The sequence below is a fragment of the Moschus berezovskii genome, chromosome 1, assembly GCF_049115385.1.
Source record: "Moschus berezovskii isolate FMDL1 chromosome 1, NW_MosBer_1.0, whole genome shotgun sequence".
Lineage (NCBI taxonomy): Eukaryota > Metazoa > Chordata > Mammalia > Artiodactyla > Moschidae > Moschus > Moschus berezovskii.
In genome coordinates, this window is record NC_142460.1 from 20,561,727 (window position 1) to 20,588,223 (window position 26,497).

The window sequence follows — 26,497 nt, forward strand, 5'->3', positions numbered from 1 at the left end:
ACCCAGAGTTGATGTCTGGATGGTGGGATTAAGGGTGGTAATGATTTTTCTTAACACTATACAGGATTCCCCAAATTTTCTCCAGTGAACAGTTGAGGTCTCTATGATCTCCTCTCCCCCGCAAATAAACTGATTTTAAAGCATTCCATTAGCAAATCTAGCTTGAGAGGATCTTCTTTACCATATCTCCCCTCTTCCCCCACCGATAAGCGGCAACAGAAAACCAAGTCATTTATGTGACCGGACTCGTTTCTCTCACAAGACTACTGGCAAAGGCGTAATTTCCTCTTTTTCAATGTGTTATTTAATAGCAGTGGTGAGGTTGGAAAACCCAGAGCAGGGTAAGTACTAGGTGATGTAAGACACTGGCTGACTTCTGTCGCTAGAATATTCCACAGGAACACGAGCTCAGGGAGGCAGAAGGTCCCTTTGGCTCCCAGAGGCCAGGAAGTAGTTAGAGGGAGTTTTGTGTAACCCAGAGATGCCAGCAGAACTACACATCTGCTGCATATATCTCCTGTCTAATAAGAAACAAATGTGGAGACATTTTCAAGTTTATATTAAAAAGTATACGTTTTATTTTTTATCAACCACTGTACAAAATTATACCTTAAAATATGACAGACCCTGTCCCTCTCCCTTATGCAAATGTTTCGCTATTAGTCACCTGTCTGGCACCGGAGTTGTTATGTGTGTGTGTCCGTCTTCCTCACTCAGATTGAGGGGAGCTGGACCAGGGGCTGAGAGTTGGATTCTCAAGAGTGTAGGCGACACAATATTATCTAGGGGTGCCCCAGACTTGGCTGGGGCTTCCTTTTTTTCCAATCCCAACCCAGAGCATGTGCTTCTGTTTCCTCATGCGTGTCCTTGCTTTCTAACTGCCCGCCCTCCCTCCTCTTTTTCTGTGGCTTTTCTGGTCTTTCCTCAAGCCTGTGTGGGGGGGGGAAAGCCACTGCTGACTGTTCCTGCTATGAACCCTGCTGAATGTCTTCCTTTTCTCTCCCTACTCCACACTGACCCGATTTAATAATTTCCCAGAAATCTTACAGGGCCCTGGAACATCCCCTGAAAACCACAGGGAACTTTGTTTTTTTACTCTGGGAAACATAATGCAGAATCATTAGACATCCATGAGAGGAAAGGGAACAGGCATGGCATCATCAAGGCAAATTGCCTTGCACAGGTAAACAATGCACTGAATAATAGCAGAATATTGTTTCCCACCTCCCCTTTCCCTAGAGTGAGAATTTGCATAGATGACATCACCAGTCTCCTACTCCTCCCCAGGGAGAACACTCGGAGACCCCAAAAGAACAGTGCAGGTGCTGGGGGTGGGGAGTGAGGCCCGGAGGCAGCATGTGTCCAAGTTAATTAAATTTTTTTAGATTCACTTGTCTTACTATATACCCATCCCCCATGTCAACATCTGACTCAGAAGTGTCACTTTTATCAGAAGGAGTATCTTGGGGCGTCCGGCACTCCATAGAGGGGCTGGGGAAGGGCAGCTGTGTCGCTTCTTCACTGGCCATCAAAAGGCTTGATTCTGTCTCGTTGAGGTCCTCCAGCACGACTGTCTCTCCTGGACGAGATGGGGACGTTACGGTGACTTCTGAGTCCTTGTCGTCCTCAAGGGCTCTCACGCACACAGAGCTCAGATTCACGTTGAAGACAATTCTGCCCTCAGACCCCTCCGTGGACTCACTGTCCTCCTCGGAAGTGGGGTCCTGCCGCAGAGTTCCTCTCGTCTGGTAGCCCCCACTTGTGCCTTCCGACTGCCAGGGGCCGGGCCCTGGTGCCATGGGGGTCTCAGCGTCCCCCTTGGGCTCAGGCAGGTACGGCTTCTCGGCTCTGCGGTCCTCCAAGCTGCAGTCATCCAAGCTGGCTGAGGTGGTGGAAGTTGGACACAGCCTGCCCGTTAGTCCGTGCTTGGTGTAACCATCTGAATTTACGCGGGGAGCTGCCTCGTTTTCGACGTCACTTTCATCGTCATAATTATAATTCCACACTTTCTTCTTCCTGTTGATGTGAATGACCTCCACAGTAGCCACTTTTTCCAACGGAGGCAGCTCGGGAAACACCCAGACTGACAGTTTATAAAAATTCTTCAAAGAAAAAAAAAGAGAGAAAGAATGATCAATCCTGAGTGTTTGTTCTCTATCTTTTTGACATCATAAAATGTAATGGAGTTAACTAACTGCACAGAGATGGAAAGGTGGCCATGAAGACTATGGTGGCAACTACACTAGCGACAGTTACACAGGGTTTACTGTTTGCGGGGTACTGCTTTCAGTAAACTACACGTTATAATCCATTTCATCCTCACGACTTCTCCATGAAGTAGGCTTACTAGTCTTGCTCCACTTTACAATGCAGAGAGGTTAAGAAACTTGCCCAGGTTTCAAGGAATACTCAGTGGCGGAGGCTGGGTTTCAAACTAGGAGGCTGCCTGCAGTAGAGACTGGCCCACTCCTTCCCACTACTGTCCCCTTCCTGCTTCTTGCTTGTCAGGGGAATCTTCCATTGATAGATTTGATAGATGGATAGATTTCACCTCCGATTGCTGACATTCTTATGGGTGTCAGGGAACTATGAGTAAGGAGAGATTCTAGGGAGCTGATTCCACTGGGGTCAGAGCTCCCTGGACTGAAGGACCTTAGAGATGCAGGTGACCCCTAAAGGGTCAGAGATGAGAAGAAACAGGGAGACTGGAGGTTGCTCTAATCCAGCACCTCCAGGATACAACACGTGAGGTGGGCTAAGGAGACTGGCTACAGTGGGGTCATGGTGAGGACGGTGGTCACGAGATTCCCTTCGCAGACCTCAAATCATCATCGACATCCTTCTCCTTTCCGTTGTCTTGCTCAGGCTGCCCAATGTGACAAGCCTACTTTCCCCTGACTCTATTCAGATGCAGCCTTAGGATGAATTGTTCTATTGGGTTGTTTTGTCATTTTTCTTATTTGTTTATAGGAGCTGTTTGTATAACCTTGGGCTTCTCAGGTGGCCCCAGTAGTAAAGAACCTGCCTGCCAGTGCAGGAGACAGAAGAGATGCGGGTTCGATCCCTGGGTTGGGAAGATCCCCTGGAGTAGGAAATGGTAACCTGCTCCAGTACTCTTGCCAGGGAAATACCATGGACAGAGGAGCCTGGCAGGCTGAAGTCCGTGGGGCCACAAAGAGCTGGACACGACTGAGCGACTGAGCACTTTATATAACCTAGATGCTGATTATCTGTTGATTGTTTATGCTGCATGTATTTTCCCCTGGTCTGTGGTTTAACGCTTTACTCTTGTTATGAGGACATTTAATGAAAAGAAAATTTCCATCTTAATTTAAGAAGGTATATCAATTTTCTTTCTCCATGGTTTCTGCTGAATTTTCCTTACCTTTAAGTATGACTCCTATATGCCCTTCTAACACTTTCAATAGTTTTGCTGTTCATATTACAGTCTTTAATATGCCTGAAATTGATGTTTGTGTATGGTGTGAGGTAGGAATCTGATTTCATTTTTTCCCACATGGGTAGCATTTACTGACCTCAATCCTTTCCCCACAGCAATTCCGATAAAACCCTAAGCCTAACCTTGTTTCCACATATGTGAGTCTGTCTCTGGGCTTCCCATTTGACTGCTGCTGCTAAGTCACTTCAGTCGTGTCCGACTCTGTGTGACCCCATAGACGACAGCCAACCAGGCTCCCCCGTCCCTGGGATTCTCCAGGCAAGAACACTGGAGTGGGTTGCCATTTCCTTCTCCAATGTGTGAAAGTGAAAAGTGAAAGTGAAGTCGCTCAGTCGTGTCCGACCCTTAGCGACCCCACGGACTGCAGCCTACCAGGCTCCTCCATCCATGGGATTTTCTAGGCAACAGTACTGGAGTGGCTTGCCATTGCCTTCTCCGTCCCATTTGACTAGATCTTTGTTAATGCCTTTCAACAAGGTTTGATAATTTTCTCCACAATGGACTTGTGACATCTCCTGATAGATTTCTTCCTTAAATACCTTAAAAAATATTTTTATTACTATTGTAATGATATTTTAAAAACTGTATGATTTCACTTAAATTGCATGATTCCATGAAACTGTATGATTCTAAGTTCAAAACCAGGTGAAACTAATCTACGTTGTTAGAGTGTAGAGAGTAGTTATCCTGGGTGTGGGCAGTGACTGAGAGGTGGAAGAGACTTTTGGAGGGGGTTGGTCATGTTTTCTTTCTTGATCTAGATGTGACTTATGTGGGTATGTTGAGTTTGTGAAAATTCAGTTTTTTGCTATGACTTGTACACTCAATGTCTTGGATGTTGAAAAGCAACTTATAGAAAAACATATTTATTTTTAAGTGACTGTTGCTAGGGTATAAAAAGCAGCGTTTTTATGTTGATTACTTTGTGTGTAACAAACTTATTAGTCTAAATAAGTGGCTAATGTGGCTAAACTTAGTCCTAATACTTCATCTCTAGACTCTGAATTTCTTACTTAGCCAGTCATATCATCTATTAATGATCACTGTCTCTACCCCCCATTTTTCAGACTTTAACCTCCATAAGGGCATCTTTTTTGTTTGCTTTATTCACGTCTCGATCCCCAGCACCCAGCGCATGTGGATGCGCAGTGAATACGCAGCACATACTTGTTCAGTGCAAAGGAGGCGGTGTAGGGGGAGGAAACGAAGAGAAGGGGCAAGGCGGCGGGGAGGAGGGACAGAAGACAGTTTCAAATGGTCAGCTGCTGCTCCTGACTAGACGTGCAGGCACAAGCACGCTAGACCTAGGGTGTTCTGCTTTACTGTTCCTAGAGTTAGTACTTAAACACAGAGCAACAATTTTTACTGGAGAAATAGCAGACAGACGCAAGATAACAATACTTGCTGTCATTACTTGGAGATAACAGAATAACTGGTATAAATATAATTGGCATATAATTTGGGTTCATTTTAAGGACAGGAAAAACCCAGGGAGACCTGGGAGAAGGGTTAGTAATGAGTTTAGGTACTTCAGGCAGAAAATTATCCAGGAAGTGATGGGTGTGGTGCTAGCAGGTTTTATATCTCAAGGCTGCATGGGAAACATCAGTTGGAGTGGGATTCACCTAAGAGCTCAAAGCCAAAGCTATACATGGCCAACGGAAGAGTTGGAGTGGAGGCTGACAGTCAGCCTGCAACTGAACACTAACATAAAAAACTCAAAAAGATATACTGTTAAAGCTACAAAAGATTAAGTTATACTGATAGATAAAAACCACGACAGGGATCACAGTATGGATAAAATCCAACACAGAGCCATTTACTTCTCATAAGCCCACAGCCAGATGCCACCTAGGTTCAAATACTAATTGTAATTAAAAACTCCACAAGCACCCCTCCTCCCAAACAGTCCATCCCCCAACTCAACCTAAACAAACAAGAGCGAGAAAAAGAGGAGAATAGCAGTCATAACAAAGAATGAAATAATGCCATTTGCAAAGACTTGGATGGACCTAGAGATTATCATATTAAGTGAAGAAAGACATATTAAGTCAGAGAGAAAGACAGATATCATATGCTATCACTTATTTGTGGAATCGGGAGAAATATCAATAACCTCAGATATGCAGATGACACCACCCTTATGGCAGAAAGTGAAGAGGAACTAAAAAGCCTCTTAATGAAAGAGGAGAGTGAAAAAGTTGGCTTAAAGCTCAACATTCAGAAAACTAAGATCATGGCATCTGGTCCCATCACTTCATGGCAAATAGATGGGGAAACAGTGGAAACAGTGTCAGACTTTATTTTTCTGGGCTCCAAAATCACTGCAGATGCTGATTGCAGCCATGAAATTAAAAGACCCTTACTCCTTGGAAGAAAAGCTATGACCAACCTAGACAGCATATTAAAAAGCAGAGACATTACTTTGCCAACCAAGGTCCGTCTAGTCAAGGCTATGGTTTTTCCCGTGGTCATGTATGGATATGAGAGTTGGACTGTGAAGAAAGCTGATCGCCGAAGAATTGATGCTTTTGAACTGTGGTGTTGGAGAAGACTCTTGAGAGTCCCTTGAACTGCAAGGAGATCCAACCAGTCCATCCTAAAGGAGATCAGTCCTGGGTGTTCATTGGAAGGACTGATGCTAAAGCTGAAACTCCAATACTTTGGCCACCTCATGCGAAGAGTTGACTCACTGGAAAAGACCCTGATGCTGGGAGGGATTGGGAGCAGGAGGAGAAGGGGACGACAGAGGATGAGATGGCTGCATGGCATCACCGACTCGATGGACATGAGTTTGGGTAAACTCCGGGAGTTGGTGATGGACAGGGAGGCCTGGTGTGCTGCGATTCATAGGGTCGCAAAGAGTCGTACATGACTGAGAGACTGAACTGAACTGAACTGAACTGATTTGTGGAATCTGAAAAAAAAATGATACAAATGAACTTAGAGGAGCCTGATGGTCTACAGTCCGTGGGGTCGCAGAGTCAGACATGACTAAGCGACTAACACTTTCACTTTACTTTTTCATTACTATATAAAAGTAGGTAAACAGTAAGGACTTATTGTATAGCACAGGGAACTATATTCAATATCTTGTAATAAGGTATAATGGAAAATAATCTGAAAAAGAAATTATATATATTCTTTTTCAAATTCTTTTATATATATTATTAAACTGAATCAGTTTCTGAATGCTTGAACACAACATTGCAAATAAACTATACTTCAATTAAAAACATTTAAAGAAACAAAAGAATAAAAAAAAAGACTATACTTTTACCACCTGTAGAGGGATATTTATCTGTGGCTATTTAAAAAATTAGAAGGTGAATGAGTTCCAACATAGAATATCTTCTAATGTAGAAGGAAATATCTGCATATCTTCCAATGTAGAAGGAAAGTGAGAGGATAGGGAAAATGAAAAGTGATGGGCAAAGTGGTTGAATCAAAACATGTGAGGAGGTTTTAGAAATATGTAAGATCAATACCTAGACTTGGTTGAGTGCCAAAGATTCTGAGCAGGAAGAATGTGCCTCATAAAACACACAGAAAACACGAGGACAAAGTGGCTGGTTCCTCTTACAATTAACACAAATAAGAGACCTCTGGGGACCGTTATACTATGATAAATGAATACAAGCAGAAAAAAAGATTAATCAATGTTGGCCAAGCTTTGGAGAAAGGTGTACACCATGATGTTGATGCTAGCATTATAAATTAGTTCTTTATATTTTCATATAAGATATATTCACTTTGTGTATATATTCCACATAAGTAATCCCAACTAAAAAGACAACCTGTATTAAAATGTTCATTGTGTTACTCCTAATGGCCAAAGAAATGAAGGGAAAAGAAATAATGCAAAGGAAATCAATCCAAATGCCTGACAGCTGAGAAATGATTAAGGAAAAAGGAGACATTAATAACAATGGAACACTGTGACGATGGAAAATCCTATGTGGACAAAGTATGAAAAGAAAGCAGAAAATGCAACATATAGGTTTATAGGAATGGTAAAGAACCCAGAGTGATACAACACCTTGATGTTTTGAGAAAATGGGGTTTCTTCTATGAAGATATTTAAGTGTATACTAAAAATTCTTAAATCAAAATGAAAAATAAAGGTAGAAATGAAAAATACATACCAAAGCTTTGGGGAAATCATTTCTTAAGCATATATAACCAATCCGTTTCAGTATCATTACAGTGCTTATGAAGACAGCAGTTATTAAAAACAGAGTAATTATTCCTCCTATTGTAGCAGATTCTGATGACTCTGTTGATGAAAAATTAAATGGCTTTATTTCAAAGTAAATCCAGTGAACAGTCACAGTTGGGAACAAATGTATATTAATCTGGTGGTGGAAGGGTTTATTATGGGGGCAAAAGTTGGAAAAACTACTGTTAAATATCAAAGAATGGAAAGTAATCCAAGTATACATTTTAAAAAAATGTTAAAATTCAGTTTCTAAAAGTAAAATTTCTTCCAGTTGATAATTATGCTTTATGACTGCATTGTCCAATAATGTGGCGGTCAGCCACATGTGACCATTTAAATGTAAATTATCAAAATAAAAAAAAACAAACTGTTTCTGAGTCACACTAGCCAGGTCTCCAGAAGGAGTTGAAAAAGGGAGTTTGTCTGAAGATGACAATTGGATCACTTGGAAGCTGGACTTTGGCCATGCCAGAACCCAGAACTGGGGTGTGGTAGATATTGTTTTGTCCGTTATGAATTCTCCTTTAGCTTCTTGTCAAAATGACTTTTGGAAAATTTCAATTTTCTGAATGTAAACAGCTTTTTCCTGTAAGTCCAACTAGGCTGAGAAGAAATCAATACTTATAGAATTAAGGCTGTCTTTAATGTCCAGAAAAGCTTTTATTAATATTAATCCTATAACCACAGCCTCAAGCAAAACAATACAGGAGAAAAACAACTAAAGATGGTTCATATCTTTCTAATGTCTTTTAAAAGGTTAAAGAATGGACAGAAAGAAACTCGGTGCAGATCTGAGCCCTTAGACGACCACTTTCATTCCCATCAAGAATGAATGGGCCATCATCGAGAAAATTTACAAATAATAAATGCTGCTGAGAGTGCCCCTTTCATTCCCATCAAGAATGAATGGGCCATCATCGAGAAAATTTATAAATAATAAATGCTGCTGAGAGTGCGGAGAGAAGGGAACCCTCCTACACTGTCAGTGAGAATGCAGACTGGTACAAACTTGTGGAGAACATATGGAGGTTCCTTACAAAACTAAAAATAGAGCTACTATATGATCCAACAATCCCACTCCTGGGCATGGAGACAGAGGTCTATGCACCAGTGTTCACTGCAGCACTGTTTACAGTTGCCGGGACATGGTGGCAACCCAAATGTCCATCCACCGAGGAATGGATAAAGACGACTGTGGCACATATATACAATGGAATATTACCCAGCCATAAAAAAGAATGAAATAATGTCATTTGTAGCAACGCAGATGGATGTAGAGATTGTCATACTGAGTGAAGTAAGTCATGTAGAAAAAGGCAAATATATGATATCGCTTATATGTGGACTCTAAAAAAATAGTACAAATAAAGCTTATTCACAGAACAGAATAGATTCACAGCTGTAAAAAACAAACTTATGGTTACCAAGGGGGCAGTGGGAGAGGGATAAACTGGGATTGACATACACGCGTTACTATATATAAAGTAGATAACTAATAAGGACCTCCTATAATGCACAGGGAACTCGTCTCAATACTCGGTAGTGACCTATATGGGGAAAGAATCTGAAAAAGAGTGTATTTATACATATGGATAATCGATTCACTTTGCTGTACACCTGAAACTAATGTAATATTATAAATTAACTATATTCCAATAAAATTTTAAAAAAATGAATGAAGATGTGTCATATCAATGGCAGTTCTAGAATCAGATCTAGTCATAAAGGCACACTTTCATAATACAAAATCCTTACGTGTATAGAGCTTACATTCCTGAAGAGGATTCTGTGAACCTACGTGGTTTCTTTGGAGGAGCACTATGATGTCATGAGATCTTGACCCATGTGTCCCACCCCTCTGAGTCACTTGAACCAGAATTTTGATTTTGGCTCTGCTTCCAGGGAATGTAAACATGACACCACCCTATTTAAAAGAGACCTGGGACTTCCCTGGTGGTCCAGTGGTAAAGAATCTGCCTTGCCATGCAGGGGATGTAGATTCAGTCCCTGGTCTGGAAGATCCCACATGCCATGGGGCAACCATGCACTGCGACTAGGACTCAGTGCAGTCAAATGCAGGCAAATTATATATATTATATATATAGATTCAAATTAAAGAGACCTACCATCCTTTACCAGACACTACCCCTGCCCTTTCTGCTTAATTTTCCTCCAGAGTATTACAGTATTATACTTAACCATCCCTTAGTACAATACACATTTTATTTTTTTGAATCTTGTTCTTTTGTCTCCCAATGTAAGCTCTATAAACTAAGGAATTTTTATCTGTTTTGTTCACTGCTGTATCCCCAGTATCTAGAATAGAATCTGGCCCATAGTGGGCCCCCATAAACATTTGTCAAATGGATGAAGACACCTTTCCCTGGGGAACTTACTGAAAAAAGTCAGCCGATTAGTTTAAGGTTTGACAAAAGGGAGGCATTTCTCCATTTCTCTGGAATAAATCCTCCTTTATCAATACTGCTTTAAGATAACAGTGTTTCACCGCTGATATCCTAGTAACTTAACTCTGGTTCTAGGTCGTCCTTCAAGAATCCCCCACCATCCAAACCTACCTGGGCCCTGAGTTTAGCTAGTTGAGGGTGGCTCACCTGGCCAGTTTACACAATGAAAGGGATCACATGATCTGAACCTACTTGGTTCCTGAAGTTTCAGACAAGAATTGTGGCATGAAATATTTGGATATCGAGGCATACCTGTACCTTAACTGTCTCAGAAATGATAAAAGAACGGAGGCTGAAATATACAAAGTGATGTGTTCGCACCAAGGAAACAGGAAGTGATGGGCCAGTGTGTTGCCATATGACCATTCTCAGCATGTGAAACAGAGTCGGGGAGACACTGAATCATCACAGAGCAAGGACATCGCCTTCCAGTGCCTTTGGTCAGGCTTAGGTTCACCTAAGGGCAGGCTGAGTTTCAGCCAACCACCGTCCATCATGTCCTGTTACTAATCTGAGCTCTCTGTGATATTCTGATTTATGATAAGAAGTACATATTTGGTCTTTCTCCTCAATTCTGAAACCCTTAGAAATTTCTAAATAATAAGAGCAAAGAAAGTGAAAAGAACAAGCCCCTCTGAACCTCACTTGGATTATGTGAAACCCAAAATGAATGAACATAATTTGTGTCCTAACACCAATTCTCAACATCAACCAGGTGTCCAGAGATTCGACTCGTTTCTGATAGTACCAGGAGTTAGTGCAGAACCTACAGGGCTATCTATCGGCTTTGATAATTTGCTAGAATGGCTCACAGAACTCATGAAAACACTTTACTCCTTAGATTCCTGGTATATTATAAAAGATCATAACTCAGGAACAGGCAGAAGGAAGAGATACACAGGGCCAGGTATGGGGGATGGAGCTTGGACTTCTATACCGTCTCTGGGCACACCATCCTCCCAGCATCGCAGTATGTTCACCAACTTGGAAGTTCTCCAAATCCCATCATTTATGGTTTTCAAGGAGGACTCGTTATATAGACATGACCAATTAAGTTCTTGGCCATTGGTGGTCACTTCCACCTCTAGCCCTTCTCCCCTCCCCAGAAGTCAAGGGGTGGGCTGATAGTTCCAACCCTCTACATCACAGGGTTGGTTGCCAGGGGAACTTTCTAAATGTCAACAGATATGAACATCCACTGCTCATTATTTTCTCAGGAAGCCAACTGTTTTGCCTGTGTATCTCTTCCTTCTGCCTGCTCCTGAGTTATGATCTTTTATAATATACCAGGAATTGGTGTTAGGACACAAATTATATTCATTCATTTGGGGTTGACATTTTTATAAGAGCCACAGGCATGAAGAGACTATATGCAGTTTTAGGTTTGTTCAGTTGCTAAGTTGCGTCTGTCTCTTTGCAACCTCATGAACTATGGGGCACCAGACTTCCCTGTCCTTCACTGTCTCCCAGAGTCTGCTCAAACTCATGTCCATGGAGTTGGTGATGCCATCCAACCATCTCATCCTCTATTGTCCCCTTCTCTTTCCCTCAATCTTTCCCAGCATCAAGGTCTTTTCCACTGAGTTGGCTCTTCAAATCAGGTGGCCGAAGGATTGAAGCTTCTGTTTCAGCATCAGTCTTTCCAATGAATATTCAAGTTTGATTTCCTTTAGGATTGACTAGTTTGATCCCCTTGCTGTCCAAGGGACTCTCAAGAGTTTTCTCCAGCAGCATAATTCAAAAGCATCAATTCTTCAGCACTCAGTCTTCTTAATGGCCCAACTGTCATATCCGTACATGACTACTGGAGAAACCACAGTTTTGACTAGATAGACCTCTGTCGGCTGCTAGGTGGTCATAGCTTTTCTTTCAAGGAGCAGGCATCTTTTAATTTCATGGCTGCAGTCACCATCCACAGTGATTTTGAAACCCAAGAAAGTAGAGTCTATCACTGTTTCCCCTTCTGTTTACCATGAAGTGATGGGACGGGATGCCACGATCTTAGTTTTTTGAATGCTGAGTTAAATATGGGCAAAGTTTTTCCCATATGTAACTGACATTATAAACATGATTTAAGTTAAAGCTGTGAAATAGTTTTTCCGTTGAAATTGATGTGTGTATCATTTGATTCTGAGTAACACTGGTGAATAAATTCACATTGCCTGGAGTTATAGCAAACACCAGGCACCTTGGCGTGTCAGCTGCTTGTTAGTGGAGCTCACTTCATCCGCAAGGAAGCCATTGCACTTACAGTCACTCCCTTCTAAATCTCATCTTATTTTGACTCTGGTAAATCAGAGCACTAAAGAAACTCTCACGGGGGTTGGGAAATTCAGAAAGGCTTCTTTGGGGGAGATTTTCATAGATTTTCACTCTAGGCAAAACAGTTGACTTCCTGAGAAAATAATGAGCAGTTCCTAAGGCTGACTGTCCTCCCTGCAAATTCCTCCATTCGAAGGAAGGTTCGGGGAAGAGGTTGTATGCTGTTTTGACGCCTTGGCCACAGAAGGGCTTTCAGCATTCATCCGTGACCAGCTCATCCACACTGGCAAGTTTCCTTTTCATTCATGAGCTACAGCCAACCTTCTGGAGAGCCAGGCCATATCTATGGACCTCACTGCGACTGTCATCCTACCCTTTGGTACCTCTGCAGGCAGTTGCTTCAGGAACCAAGCCTCCTCCAACACTTGACTTGAATAACGGCCAAACCAAGGCCACAGAGAACTGAACCTGATCCTGCCCCAGGAATAAATAATTTCCCCTTCAGCCTCCTGAAGTGGAGGTTACCTGATTGTCCCCAAGGGATGGCAACATAAAAGCAGCTCTACCACATGGTAGAGACTGGCCGACAGAAGACATCTCTGTGATGTGCCTTGTCGGATGAAATATCTTTAGTGCTTCATGATTCTCAGATTCTTTTCTTTAAATAGGTTTTCCCTCAGAGGAAAAGCAAACCATGAATTTTCAAAAACTGTCATACCTGATTCTCGTCTGGGTCGAAAGAGGGTACATTTTAAGGGAGATCTGTTTATCTTTCTTGGATCTTTAGGCTCAAAATAAACAGATACACAGTAATTTGTGTTTGGAATTAACTTGTCGATGACATAATTGAAATTTTCAGTGATGTTTCCAGTTATTTGGGGTTGATGCTGTAAAAATGTGCAAAAAAGAAAAAAACGTCAGTAAGACAGTAAGTGAGAATTTTGTTTAGAGGCAAGCCCTAACAGAGTCTTTGAGAATTGGTCTTCAAATCTTAAAAACACGGATAGAAATATCATAGGCTTGGCAAGAAAAAGTTATTTATAAGTTACTCAGGCAAATGATTTATTCAAAATTACATGCACATGTATAAACACCCACATCTTTAAACCTTGAAATCTAGTCTAGCAACTTCCTTTTACAAATGAAGAGAAAAAGACCCAATGAGGAATAAAGGTCTCCAGGATGTCGTTTTTGTAAGGTGATGTTACTCAGAATCACCTTGCAAAAATCAGAAAATAAGATTATCCTACTTCATTAATGATATGTGTCTACACTTCAGAAACTGCTTTCATATATATTAATTCATCTGATTATCAAAAGAGTCTGCAAAGTAGGCATTATTCCCATTCTCCAGATGAGGAAACTGTAGCTCAGAGTGGTTTAGTAACCTCCTCAAGGCCACCCAGCTTATCTGTGGCAGAACTGAAGCTGAGGTCTAATTTCCCTGTCTCTTCCCTAAAAACACCTTGCCTCTTCTTCCCTGGCTACTTCTGTTCCATTTTGGAATTAAAGAGATGATCTGAAGAGGTTCTTTCATGAAAAATAACTTTTGTAGAATGTTTTATAGTTTTCAAAGTACATTCTTACCAATGGTTTGATAAATGAAGCTTTCCACCAGCTCAAACGCAGCCTTGTATAATATTTTTCTGCAAGTTTCTATTTGGAAGGAAGAGGAATTTTTTTTTCTCACCCCCACCCCTCAATAAACTAAAAGGTCATGCATGGCAAATAAGCAATGAGAAGGGAAAGGGACGGAGCAGAAGCGTCCTGGTGGGAGTGCTCTGGCCTTGAAGGGAAACCGCGAAAGCGTAGCTGGGCACCAGAACTCTGAGTCCCACACCTGGCATGATCATTGTGGTCATCATGTGATCTTCAGTCTGCAACGCTTGCTTCCTGTTTCACTGGAAGCTCCTTCCCCCTTGGTGGCTGTGGACTCCGCCTCCCCCACTATGACTCAGATGGATAGTTCCTGCTCAGAGCCAAGGTCAACCCCTTCGAGTCTGCCCACTCTCATCTCCTCCAGAACATCACTCCCCCACCCGCCATGGAACATTCCCTCTGCATATGGACCTGCTGTCATTTCTTCCATCTAAAAACTCCCTCAATTGACCCCACTTCCCCTTGCAGCTATCACAGCATCTCCCTACTCCCCTTTATAGAAAACCCTGGAGACGTCTTTCCTGAAGTCAAACAGCAATGAAGCCCAGACCCTTCGGTTTTAATTGTCCAAATCATTACAGGTGTCTTTTAGTAATATATTCATTGCCAAGTCAGAACTGTTTTGACAACTTACCCTCTTAACACTGTTCCCTGCATGCTCTTCAATAAATGCTAAGTAAAACTGTAATTCTTCACTTAGCATCCTGGGATTGACGGACTGAAATTTCACATTCACACTGATGTGGTTTGTAAAACCAACAATCTCAAACTCTGGTGGGTCCAAAGGCCCTGCTTAGAAAATGAAATAAACCCCAAGGTTAATCAATAAATAGCATAACCATAATGATAACCACTGTCCTGATACAACCATACCTCTTTACAGCTTTTTGATTACCTGTGGCCCTTGAGGCATGGGGTTTATATATATATATATATATATATATATATATATATTTAGTTGGTGAAAGACTGAGAACAATAAAAGTGAAGTGATTTGTTTACTATTACCACAAGAAATGGAGGACAGATTTTGGGGTGAAAGTCCGTATTTCACAATTTTCAGGTTGTATTCGAAACATAAGAGTGAAAATGACTTATCATCTAATAATAATATAATAATAATACATAACCATTGCAGAAATATCAGAAAATACAGACAGGCAATTGTCTTTGAATGTGGTTAATCTTCTTTTGCATATGCAGTGTGTGGATAAATACATAGACACGTATAAAAGCTGAACTAGTGTACACACATACCTAAACTAAAATTAAATCATTCTTATATACTTCATGGGAAATAGATGGAAAAACAGTGGAAACAGTGTCAGACTTTATTTTTTGGGGCTCCAAAATCACTGCAGATGCTGATTGCAGCCAGGAAATTAAAAGACGCTTACTCCTTGGAAGGAAAGTTATGACCAACCTTGATAATATATTAAAAACCAGAGACATTACTTTGCCAACAAAGGTCCGTCTAGTCAAGGCTATGGTTTTTCCCGTGGTCATGTATGGATGTGAGAGTTGGACTGTGAAGAAAGCTGATCACCGAAGAATTGATGCTTTTGAACTGTGGTGTTGGAGAAGACTCTTGAGAGTCCCTTGTACCGCAAGGAGATCCAACCAGTCCATTCTAGAGGAGATCAATCCTGGGTGTTCATTGGAAGGACTGATGCTAAAGCTGAAACTGCAATAGTTTGGCCACCTCATGTGACCAGTTGACTCACTGGAAAAGACTCTGATGCTGGGAAAGGTTGGGGGCGGGAGAACAAGGGGACGACAGAGAATGAGATGGCTGGATGGCATCACCGACTCTGTGGACATGAGTTTGAGTGAACTCCGGGAGTTGGTGATGGACAGGGAGGCCAGGTGTGCTGTGATTCATGGGGTCGCGGAGAGTCGGACATGACTGAGAGACTGAACTGAACTGAACTGATACTGTTTTACATGGTGTATGTTTTCACTTATTTCATAAACATATTAAATGCATGTTTACCTACGAGCTGGCAAACTAGGGGCTGTGGGTTAGATTTTGCACAGCCTGAAAGTTGAGAATGGTTTTTATTTTTGAAAGGGTTGTGAACAAATTAAGGCTATGTGACAGAGACCATATATGGCCCAAAAAGGGCAAAGTTTTTTTCTCAGTCTTCAAAACATTGATTCACTCTTTTAAACAGTTTTCTGAATGGAATCTGCATATCAGTGAGTATTAACAGAGCTCAGTCTTTGCATTTGGCTGTAATAATTTCTTTAGGACAAATTCTTAGAGGAATTCGGGATTAGAGCAGGCCCAGGTTAAGGTTTTCAACGTGTACTGCCAAATACCTTCGGAAAGACTGCGTCAAGCTATATTCTTTGCATTTCTTCTAAGTCTGGGTATTTACCTACTTTTTATATTTACCATTTGAGTCTTGAAAAAAGATATCTCATAACTATGTTAATATACATTCTTTAATGGTCTGAGTAGTCTGAGTACCATGTTCTATAAATTGGGCTTTTCTTTCTTTTTTTTAGGTGACACCGTTCCGTTCCGTTCCGTCGCTCAGTCGTGTCCGACTCTTTGCGACCCCGTGGACTGTAGCCTACCAGGCTTCTCCGTCCATGGGATTCTCCAGGCAAGAGTACTGGAGTGGGTTACCGTTTCACAAACACGCAATTCCACAATTCTGAGAATCTCTATCCGTTTGCTCTATGGGATTCAGCTCTCATCACTTTGCTAAGCACAGATGTGTGTGCGTGCATACCTGCACAGCCTTTAACACGGCTCCTTTTGCTGCTGAGTCACTCAGGCATGTCTGACTCTTTGGAACCCCATGGACTGTAGCCCACCAGGCTCCTCTGCCCATGAGATTCTCCAGGCAAGAATACGGGAGTGGGCTGCCATTTCCTTCCCCAGGGGATCTTTCCGAGCCAGGGATCAAACCCATGTCTCCTGCTTGGCAGGCAGATGCTTCCCACTGAGCTGCCTGCAAAGCCCTTTGCAGGATCAGGATCCCGGAGATGTGATGGAGTCTGGCGGAGAGCCACTGCCAGCTGCTCTGGAGCTGTTAACACAGCCGCCGGAAGGAGCCGCCTCCCGCGGTAGGGAAAGGAAGAGCGGCACACCCGCTCCTGGGCCCCAGTCTTCTCTGTCTGGGCCCCGTGTGCACACACACCAGGGTGCTCACACATGCCAGAGCTACTGGGGTCTGCTCTGGGGGAGGGGCTGCAGTATTAAGGAAAACACAGACCCCCAAAGTTATGACAGCTCAGACACAGGCCTTTCTGAACCCCATTCCCCACTTCCTGTCAGGCTGTGACACAAAGCAAAATGTAGCAGCTACTTTATATCAGAAGTGAACACAGCGTTGTAAATCAACTATACTTTAATGAATAATAGCTTCAAAAAAACGCAGCAGCTGCTACTGCCTGAATGACTGCCTTATACAAGCACAGAGAGCCCTTATCGTCAAAGAACAGGTTATCATTCCACTTTTTTGGAGAAGAAAACGGAGGCTCAGAGAAGCCAAGTAACCACTCCAGGGTGACAGAGATAGGAGGTAGCAGGGCCGGGAGGTGAACCCAGCCCTGAGTCTAAAACATCTTTATAGAACTTCTTGCTTTCTGGAAAAGCAAGTAACGATGAACTTAGCGATGATGATGAAGATAACAAATGAGATGAACTCACTGTCTGAAACCAGGAAGAAAGAGCCCATACAACTGACCAGCATGGTGTTCTCTCTGAATCCAACCACTTGGGAGACGTACATGTCTGTCGTGTTTACCCACGCGTCTGTTAGGTCACAAAATGATCTTGTGGTGTTTATACAGTCCTTGATGACCTTCATATCTTCTGGTTTACTTTGAAAGGCAAAGAGATGGTCAAAGAAAACGTTAGCCTGTATGTGATGAGGGTCCATTAACCCGAAGCCCCGCTTGCATACTGCTGTGTGGCTCTACTCAGAGGTCCCTTGTGGGTTTTCTTTCTTTCAATTTTGGAATTTCTTTTTAATCATTTTATTTTGTATGGGAGCACAGCTGATTAACAATGCTGTGACAGTTTCAGGCGGGCAGCAAAGGGAAATGTCTCCGTGTCGTCACCGGCTCTCACTCCCTTATTTCAAATGGAACACCTTACCCCTCTCTCTCGATCCCTCTTTCCTGTCTTTATTTTTCTTCATACCACTTGCCCCCACCTGGCTTGTTATATCTTTGCTGACTGAGACCTCTGCCTACTTTTGGAATGTCTGCCTCAAGAAAACAGGGATCTGGGTTCTGGCATGTGGTAGGTGCTCAGTAAATATTTGCTGGGTGAATGAATAAGCAGATGTTGGGTGTTCATGGCAGAGGCCCCAGATCTCTCTAATTCTACAGGACAATCATGACTGCCCCTCCCTGAGACCCCTTCTTTCTCAGGCTGAGAATCGCATGGTCTGGTCCTAAGTCAGCCTATATGGGACCAACACAGACATCTGCTCTCTTGAGCTTCAGAGAAGCAGGTGGATGATACATGTGACTGCCTAAGGCAGGGAGAAACTTACGTTAGTAGGTAACAAAGAGAAACCCAATCCTAAAGGAAACCAACCCTGAATATTCGCTGGAAAGACTAAGGCCTAAGCTCCAGTACTTTGGTCACCTGATGCGAGGAGCCAACTCGTTGGAAAAGACCCTGATGCTGGAAAGATTGAAGGTTAAAGAAGAGGGCGGCAGAGGATGAGATGGTTAGATAGCATCCCGGACTCAAAGGACTTGAGCAAACTCTGGAAGATAGTGAAGGACAGGAAAGCCTGGCATGTGGCAATCATGGGGTGGCAGAGTCAGACATGACTTAGCAACTGAACAGCAACAAAGAGACACCCAGCAGAGGTCCTTCAGCAGGTCAGAGAGCAGCAGTAAGCGCAATAAAATGCACAGCCAACTAAAGGACACTCTGAGGGGTAACTGGATGCAAGTAAGGCTTAGGAGGGTGATTGCTGGATGTGGGAATAAGACAGCCAAAGAGGACACTGTGCATTAGGCATGACTCCCTGCAGCCATCCCTGAGCAGGAGGATTAGCACAAAGAGGCTGAGCTTTGCGCCCCAGGGTCACAGCTGCTTAGTGACTGAGCCAGACTTTGGACCCGGGCCTGTCCTCGTTGGGACCAGGTGGGCTTCTGCTGTCCCGCGAGCCTCCCTGAGTAGAGGAGAGTAAACATAACCCATCAGTACGGTCAGCAGGTCTTTGGACTTCTGTCCTCAGAACGATGCAGCACTTTCGATGCCCAGACTTACTGAACTAGGGAAGTGATTGTATGACGATAATTATTTTGAATCTGAGGCTTTGACTATAGAAACTGGCTTTGGTTCTAAGTACAAGTGCGTCAAAAATAACTTTGGGGTGTTCAAGAATTCAGTGTAATTAAAATTGGAGGAGTCTTTGTCTTGGCGTTTTAAAGCTCTGAATAAAACGCTGAGACTGAGGGGGGCTGAGGGAGGGGGATAGAAAAGCTCTATCACAAGTAGGGTCACCCCTTCCCCACTCCCCACATAGTGGAAACATGATATAACTAGCAAGAGAAAAACAGAATGTCAACCCACCTCATGACCGTGTACCATACTGTATAGTGAGTTGGTACAACTGAACGGTTTCTTAATTCCCATGATAAGATTGACTGGAAATTTCGGAATCTCATCTTTAAAATGCAAGATTCATCTGAAAAATCTAAAGGGAACAGAAGTTAAAAAGAAAAAAAAGATTGAAATCTGGAACCCAGTGTTGTTATCTTGGCCACGGTTCAAACTGTCCCTTGGGATCTGAACTCCCACACTTCTAGCAGAGAAGCCCCTCCAAGAGCGCTGGGATCTTGGAAACCCAAAGGAAATGGTTTTGTTGAACACTGGAAACGAGCTAATACAAGTAATATACAGGAACTCAGCACCGTGTAAACAGAATTTGGTCGTAGTGGTTTAAGTGGTTAAGTCGTGTCCGACTCTTGCAACCCCGTGGACTGTAGCCCACCAGGCTCCTCTGTCCATGGGATTCTCCAGGCAAGAATATTTGAGTGGGTTGCCATTTCCTTCTCCAGGGGATCTTCCCAATCCAGGGATCGAACCCGGGACTCCTGCATTGCAAGCAGATTCCTTACTGACTGAGCTGCAAGGGAAACCAGAATGTGGGCTCACCCAATTATCACAGGCTTGCAGCAGCAATCTTGATGAAAATGATCCATGTTACCCTGGGCCGCCTCATGCTCTCAAGTCAATCCTCACCACTCCGCCTCCCCCTGCACAGCTCAGCCCCTGGCAAGCTTTCCTTCCTCTGAATTTCCCACTACGCTTGTTCCCCATCTCAGACGGGCGGTGAAGAACGTGTGCCCATACTGCGTCTTTCCAGGCATTTCATCCCCATGCCTATGCTGGAGTAGATTTGATTCACGGACCCATTTCACAGACTGTGAAATTGAGAAGTTGAGTTATGCAACTCAGCAGGGATGTGGCAGTGGCAAAGGAAACCTTACAGTTACACTTGTCAAACTCTGCCTTATATGGTTAAAATTTCAAAGAGCATCTTAGTTTCCTGTGGTTAGGACCTTTGCTTCTTGGTTGCCAAGTCTTCATCCCCCAGAGCGCATCACAAGGCTGGATACATATTTAACCCATAGTGAAGTTTTGTGGGAAGATTTATATGTAGACAAGAAATTTAGTTTAAAAAAATGTATTTTCTCTTATCTGGTACCAGGTACCAGATAACAGGTGGAAAATGTAAATTAAAGAGAAATGATTTCTGGAAGATTTTCTGTTTGGCACAGTCTCCTCATTCTTCTATTAGTGAGAATATTAAGAGCTGGATTTTTTTTTAAGGGGCTTCCTTGGTGGCTCAATGGGAAAGAACCCACCTGCCGATGTAGGAGACCCAGGTTCAATCCCTGGGTCGGGAAGATCCCTGGGGGAGGAAGTGGCAACCCCCTCCAGTATTCTTGCCTGGAGAATCCCATAGACAGAGGAGTCTGGTGGGCTACAGTCCATGAGGTCACAAACGAATCGAATGACTGAGCGACTAAACAATAACAACCACAACAGCAATTCCTTTAAGGGGTTTAACAATTAACTCTAGTACTAATTTCCTGTAATAGTTTCATGAGACAAATGTGAAAATCAGAATTGGCTAGATTCTCCTTCTACAGAGAAAGTATTTGAGGAAAAAGAGTCAAGCAAAATGGCAACAGATCTGGAGTCAGAAACCCAATTTCCCACATTTTTTGACTTCGAAATGGTTGCTCCCCCACTCTCATCCTTACACAAAATTTTGTTCGGTCAAGAAAATCTCTTACCAGGCACAATATACGAAATACCAAACACGAGGCTGATGTGCACTGCAAAGAAGAGACACATGTTAGAAAAGCAGACAGCACTTTCTCCAGGCTCACGTTATGACTGCCGTTCTGCGCCTGGCGCTCTTCTGCACACGGGTATTCATACTGCACTAAGCAAGGAGATCGAGTCAGTCCATTCTAAGGGAGATCAGTCCTGGGTGTTCATTGGAAGGACTGATGCTAAAGCTGAACCTCCAATACTCTGGCCACCTCATGCGAAGAGCTGACTCACTGGAAAAGACTCTGATGCTGGGAAGGATTGGGGGCAGGAGGAGAAGGGGACAACAGAGGATGAGATGGCTGGATGGCATCACCGACTCAATGCACATGAGTTTGAGTGAACCCCTGGAGTTGGTGATGGACAGGGAGGCCTGGCGTGCTGTGATTCACGGCGTCACAAAGAGTTGGACATGACTGAGCGACTGAACTGACTGAACTGAACTGAAATATATTCTCCTGATCTGTTACCTCATTATTACCCTTTGTTGAATAGAAAAACATTTAATTTTCATAGAAGACTTTTTTTGGTTATGATGTGTGCTTTATAAGCTTTAAGAAATCTTTCTTTACACTTAGGATACATAGATATTGTCCTACAGTTTGCCTGACCCAGGGATCAAACCCAGGTCTCCTGCATTGGCAGGGAGATTCTTAACCACTGAGCTGCCAGAGAAGTCCTAGGGGTCTGGCCTCTTTTCAAATGTAGTAATGGAGTGATAAACTCCACCCTGGATTATAATGAGAGTATTAAGGGAAATTCCTCTTCAAATTACAATGAAATTAGGTCCCTTCATTGTTGAGCCTCAAGTCTATGATTATTTGGTTGTTTTTTTAAAACAGCAGTAGAACAGAAACCCACTGTAAATCAAACCATCAACACAGAATTCCTATCTACGTTCCACTTGGCTTATGACATTGGGCAGCTCATACTGTGATCTCAGGACAGGGAAATCAACTGGCTACTTCCTAACAGGGTCCCTGTAGATGGAGCTGTGAGAAAAAGTAACACTCACCCATGGGATACAAATTCAGTGGTCCAATCGCTGACACATTCTGGCTCAAAAGCATTTTTGTTATTTTATGTGTCCTTTCTTTACTTTCACATCTGAAAATAAATCAGTATCAGGTGATCAGAATTCTGAAGTATCTAATTAAACTGCAAAGACAACAAAGACAATCTGTATGCAGGTCAGGAAGCAACACTTAGAATTGGACTTGGAACAACAGACTGGTTCCAAATTGGGAAAGGAGTGTGTCAGGGCTGTAGATTGTCACGATGCATATTTAACTGATATGCAGAGTACATCATGAGAAACGCTGGGCTGGAGGAAGCACAAGCTGGAATCAAGATTGCCGGGAGAAATATCAATAACCTCAGATATGCAGATGACACCACCCTCATGGCAGAAAGCGAAGAACTAAAGAGCCTCTTGATGAAAGTGAAAGAGGAGAGGGAAAAAGTTGGTTTAAAACTCAACATTCAGAAAACTAAGATCATGGCATCTGGTCCCATCACTTCATGGCAAATAGGTGAGGAAAGAATTGAAACAGTGACAGACTTTTTTTTTTTTTTTTGGCTCCAAAATCACTTCAGATGCTGACTGCAGCCATGAAATTAAAAGACGCTTGCTTCTTGGAAGAAAAGCTATGACCAATCTAGACAGCATATTAAAAAGCAGAGATATTACTTTGCTGACAAATGTCTGTCTAGTCAAAGCTTTGGTTTCCCCATTAATCATGTATGGATATAAGAGTTGGACCATAAAAAAAGCTGAGCGCCAAAGAATTGATGCTTTTGAACTGTGGTGTTGGAGAAGACTCTTGAGAGTCCCTTGGACTGCAAGGAGATCCAACCAGTCCATCCTAAAGGAGATCAGTCCTGGGTGTTCAGTTCCTGACTGATGCTGAAGCTGAAGCTCCAATCCTTTGGCTACCTGATGGGAAGAACACATACGAGCGCCTGGACGGAACTGACCTGGGTCTGCGTTGTGGCGCGTGGGGTCTGTTTCATTGCAGCACATGGACTCTTTGGGTGTGCCCCTCGGGTGCAGTGGTTGAGGTGTGTGGGCTTAGTTGCCCTGTGGCATGTGGGATCTTAGTTCCCTGACCAGGGACTGAAACTGCGTCTGCTGAATTGCAAGGTGGATTCTTAACCACTGGGCCACCAGGGAAGTCCCCAGCAAGAAATTCCTGATTGCAGGTTTCCTCTCTGCCCTTCTGGGAGCTGGATCATTCACCCCATTTACACAAGGAACTTTATCTCAGCTTGTGGGACCAATAGTCATTTGGTTCCAAAAATTTAAATATACAAAAAAGCAAATTTTGAAGTGTCTTGCTCCCTTCAGAAAACTATTTTTATTTTTTTTGGTTAGTCCTTCAGAATACCTCCTGCGTGTTGTTTTTCAGTCACCTGGTCACGTCCAGCTCTTTGAGACACTGTGGACGGCAGCACGCCAGGCCTCCCTGCCCCTCACCGTCTCCCGGAGTTTGCCCAAGCTCATGTTCACCTTCATGCATAAGCAAATACAAAAATGGATTCTTATTCCCCCCAACCCTATTTTTCCAAATACAGAGATAGCAGGTGACGCTAGTGGTAGAGAGCCTGCTTGCCAATGTAGGAGACACAAGAGAGATCTTCTCGACCCAAGGGTCGAGGAGGGCGCGGCGACCCACTCCAGTGTTCTTGCCTGGAAAACCCCAGGGACAGGGGAGCCTGGTGGGGGTCAGAGAGGGACAGAACTGAAGCGACTTAGTACACACGTGGCGTATACATTCCCCGTCCAATTCCTGCTTTTTTCCACTTAAAAATAAACGTGGGAGCTCTTTCTGTATCAGCGCCAAAGAGAATTTCTTTGTTGTTTGTTGTTTAAATAGTTACATACAGTCTACCCTGTGGACATACCGTGATTTATATGACCCGTCGCCACAAAGAACATTTGAGTGACTTCCAACTGTTTCTGCAGTGGATTCTCTTGAAAATGCCTCATTCTGAGCATGTCAAGTCTAAGTGTGAGAAAGCTTCCCAGAAATAGGACTGCTAGGCCAAAGGGGGTTCAGTCAGGGTCCCAGCAGGTAAGAGCACGTTCAACTCTGGCTAAGTTAAGGAAGATTTTCATCAAGGGACTATTTAAGACAAATGTGTGAGCTGGCCTCAGGCCAACCTTAAGGACGAGCATAGCATCTGAAAGTAACATCAGCGAGGGCTGTTATCATCGTGGGCTTGAGGTACAGAGGGAACGTCCCAAGCCTGGAATTAGAACAGAGAGAGTCCAGCGCGAGGAGCACAGGTGTGCCTCACTGTCTTCCTTCTCCTCTCTTGGGGCTCCCCACTGGCTGACTCCAGTCGAAGCCACAGGACAAGGCAGCTGGCGGCTGTACCCATACACGATGGGATCCCAGGGCGCAGTAAAAGGTGGGGAAGGTGGAGGCTTGGTTTGCAGGGGCAGACAGAAGAGGCCAGGCACAAAGTGACCATGCGTGTCTTTTTTTTGGCTTCACTAAACGTGAGGCTTATGAGATCTTAGTTCCCGACCAGGGATAGAACCCTGGCCCTCTGCAAGGAAAGCATGGTGTCTTAACCACTGGACCACCAGGGACATCCTTGCATTTGTACTTTTGATAGAGATGGCCACGCTCTCGCCCTTGTGGTTGTAGTGGTTTACACAACCTCTTGCAATGTGTGAGAATTTCTGCTTCCCCACAAAGGAAGAGCTTGTAGGGAATGATAATGATAAATAATGATTATGATAATGATAACCATCAAGCGCTTGGATTTCTGAAAATCAAATTCATAAATGCAGAGTTGTCTTCAGACTTATATTAACTCTGTACTTTTCTTATTCTAAGACCGAGCATATATGGCAGAGGTGTTTCCTTTCGAGTTAACTGTCTATCTTTGAGTCGTTGCTTTTTTTTTTACATTGATTCTTAAATTTTTTTTGGAATATAGTTACTTTACAATGCTGTGTTAGTTTCTGCTGTACAGTAAAGTGAATCAGTTATACGTTTACATATATGCCCTCTTTTTAAGATTTCTTTCTTCACATCGGTTTGAAGGAACTTTTTAAGTAGGAGGCAAACTGGCCCTTTGTGATATGAGTCACATCTTTTTTATTTTTCTCTGCCATTGTCACTTGTCCTTTGATTTGCCTGTGTGGCTTTTTTTCTTTTTTAACGGAAACTTCTGAGCTTTTAGACTTAAAGGTATTTTCTTTCTTAGCATCTGCATTTTGAGTTAGTTAGAAAGTCTTCCTCATTCCAAGGTAAGAAAGGAAGTCTTGAAGCATTTTATGGAGCCCCCAGTCAGTCTCATCCCTTCTCTCCCTCAGATCTCTGTTTCCATCCAAACACAGGGTGTTCTCCTGTCCCCGCAAACACTGGGGTAGCACCAAGCCCCCAGTCAAAGTGAAAAATGACCACCAAGTAGCAGACGTGAATTCAAGCTAAGAACACATTAAAAAGTCCCCTTGACTATCATGCTATCAAGCCAAAAGATTCCAAGTCAAAATTGCCACCTACCACCCACGAACTATCCGGGCACCTCCACTTTTCCCATAACATGTGCGTGCTCGGTCGTGTCTGACTCTTCACAACATCTTGGACTGTAGCCTGTCAGGCTCCTCTGTCCTTCTGATTTCCCAGCAAGAATAGTGGAGTGGGTTGCCATTTCCTCCTCGAGGGGCTCTTCCCCACCCAGGGATGGAACCCACGACCCCTGCATCTCCTGCATTGGCGGGCAGATTCTTGACCACTGAGCCCCCTGGGAAGTGTACCATCATTAGAACAGCCACAGAGACGTCTTTACGACATGCGACGTTATCTGTCTTCATCACTCCTCAGCAGAGGGCTTGTCTGGTCGTGGACGTTCTCTAGATGCTGGAGGCACCGAGGCCGTGGAATGCCACCGTGGGGGTGACTCCCTCCTACCTGAGCACTTGTCCTGTGGCCTCTGGTCAGTTTTGTTCTGATGGCGGCACACTTTTGCCCTTGTTCTGCCTCTGCAGAGCCTTCCCTCTCCTCAGCAACTGAAAGCACACACACACAACTACACAACTAGAACCCCTCTCTCCTGCTCTGGGCCACAGGACGTTGCCTCCCTTTCTT

At 43.4% G+C, this 26,497-nt stretch overlaps 1 protein-coding gene across 2 annotated transcripts in view; it reads right to left on the bottom strand.

Annotated features, from left to right (window-relative positions):
• Window positions 1–546: 546 nt before the first annotated feature.
• IFNAR2 (interferon alpha and beta receptor subunit 2) overlaps window positions 547–26,497 on the bottom strand; it is a 32,329-nt gene continuing 6,378 nt past the window's right edge. Inside the window, exons 2-9 of one of the 2 annotated variants that reach the window (XM_055421256.2) lie at window positions 22,408–22,499; window positions 21,353–21,394; window positions 19,620–19,743; window positions 17,730–17,902; window positions 14,700–14,854; window positions 13,125–13,293; window positions 7,606–7,736; window positions 547–2,102 (exon numbers count right to left, since the gene is read on the bottom strand). In XM_055421256.2, coding sequence (XP_055277231.2) covers window positions 1,368–2,102; window positions 7,606–7,736; window positions 13,125–13,293; window positions 14,700–14,854; window positions 17,730–17,902; window positions 19,620–19,743; window positions 21,353–21,394; window positions 22,408–22,462 — 1,584 coding nt within the window. In that variant the 5' untranslated portion in view covers window positions 22,463–22,499 and the 3' untranslated portion in view covers window positions 547–1,367. Of the gene's footprint in view, window positions 2,103–7,605; window positions 7,737–13,124; window positions 13,294–14,699; window positions 14,858–17,729; window positions 17,903–19,619; window positions 19,744–21,352; window positions 21,395–22,407; window positions 22,500–26,497 lie in introns of both variants that reach the window. The other variant, XM_088835759.1, reaches the window with a different exon arrangement.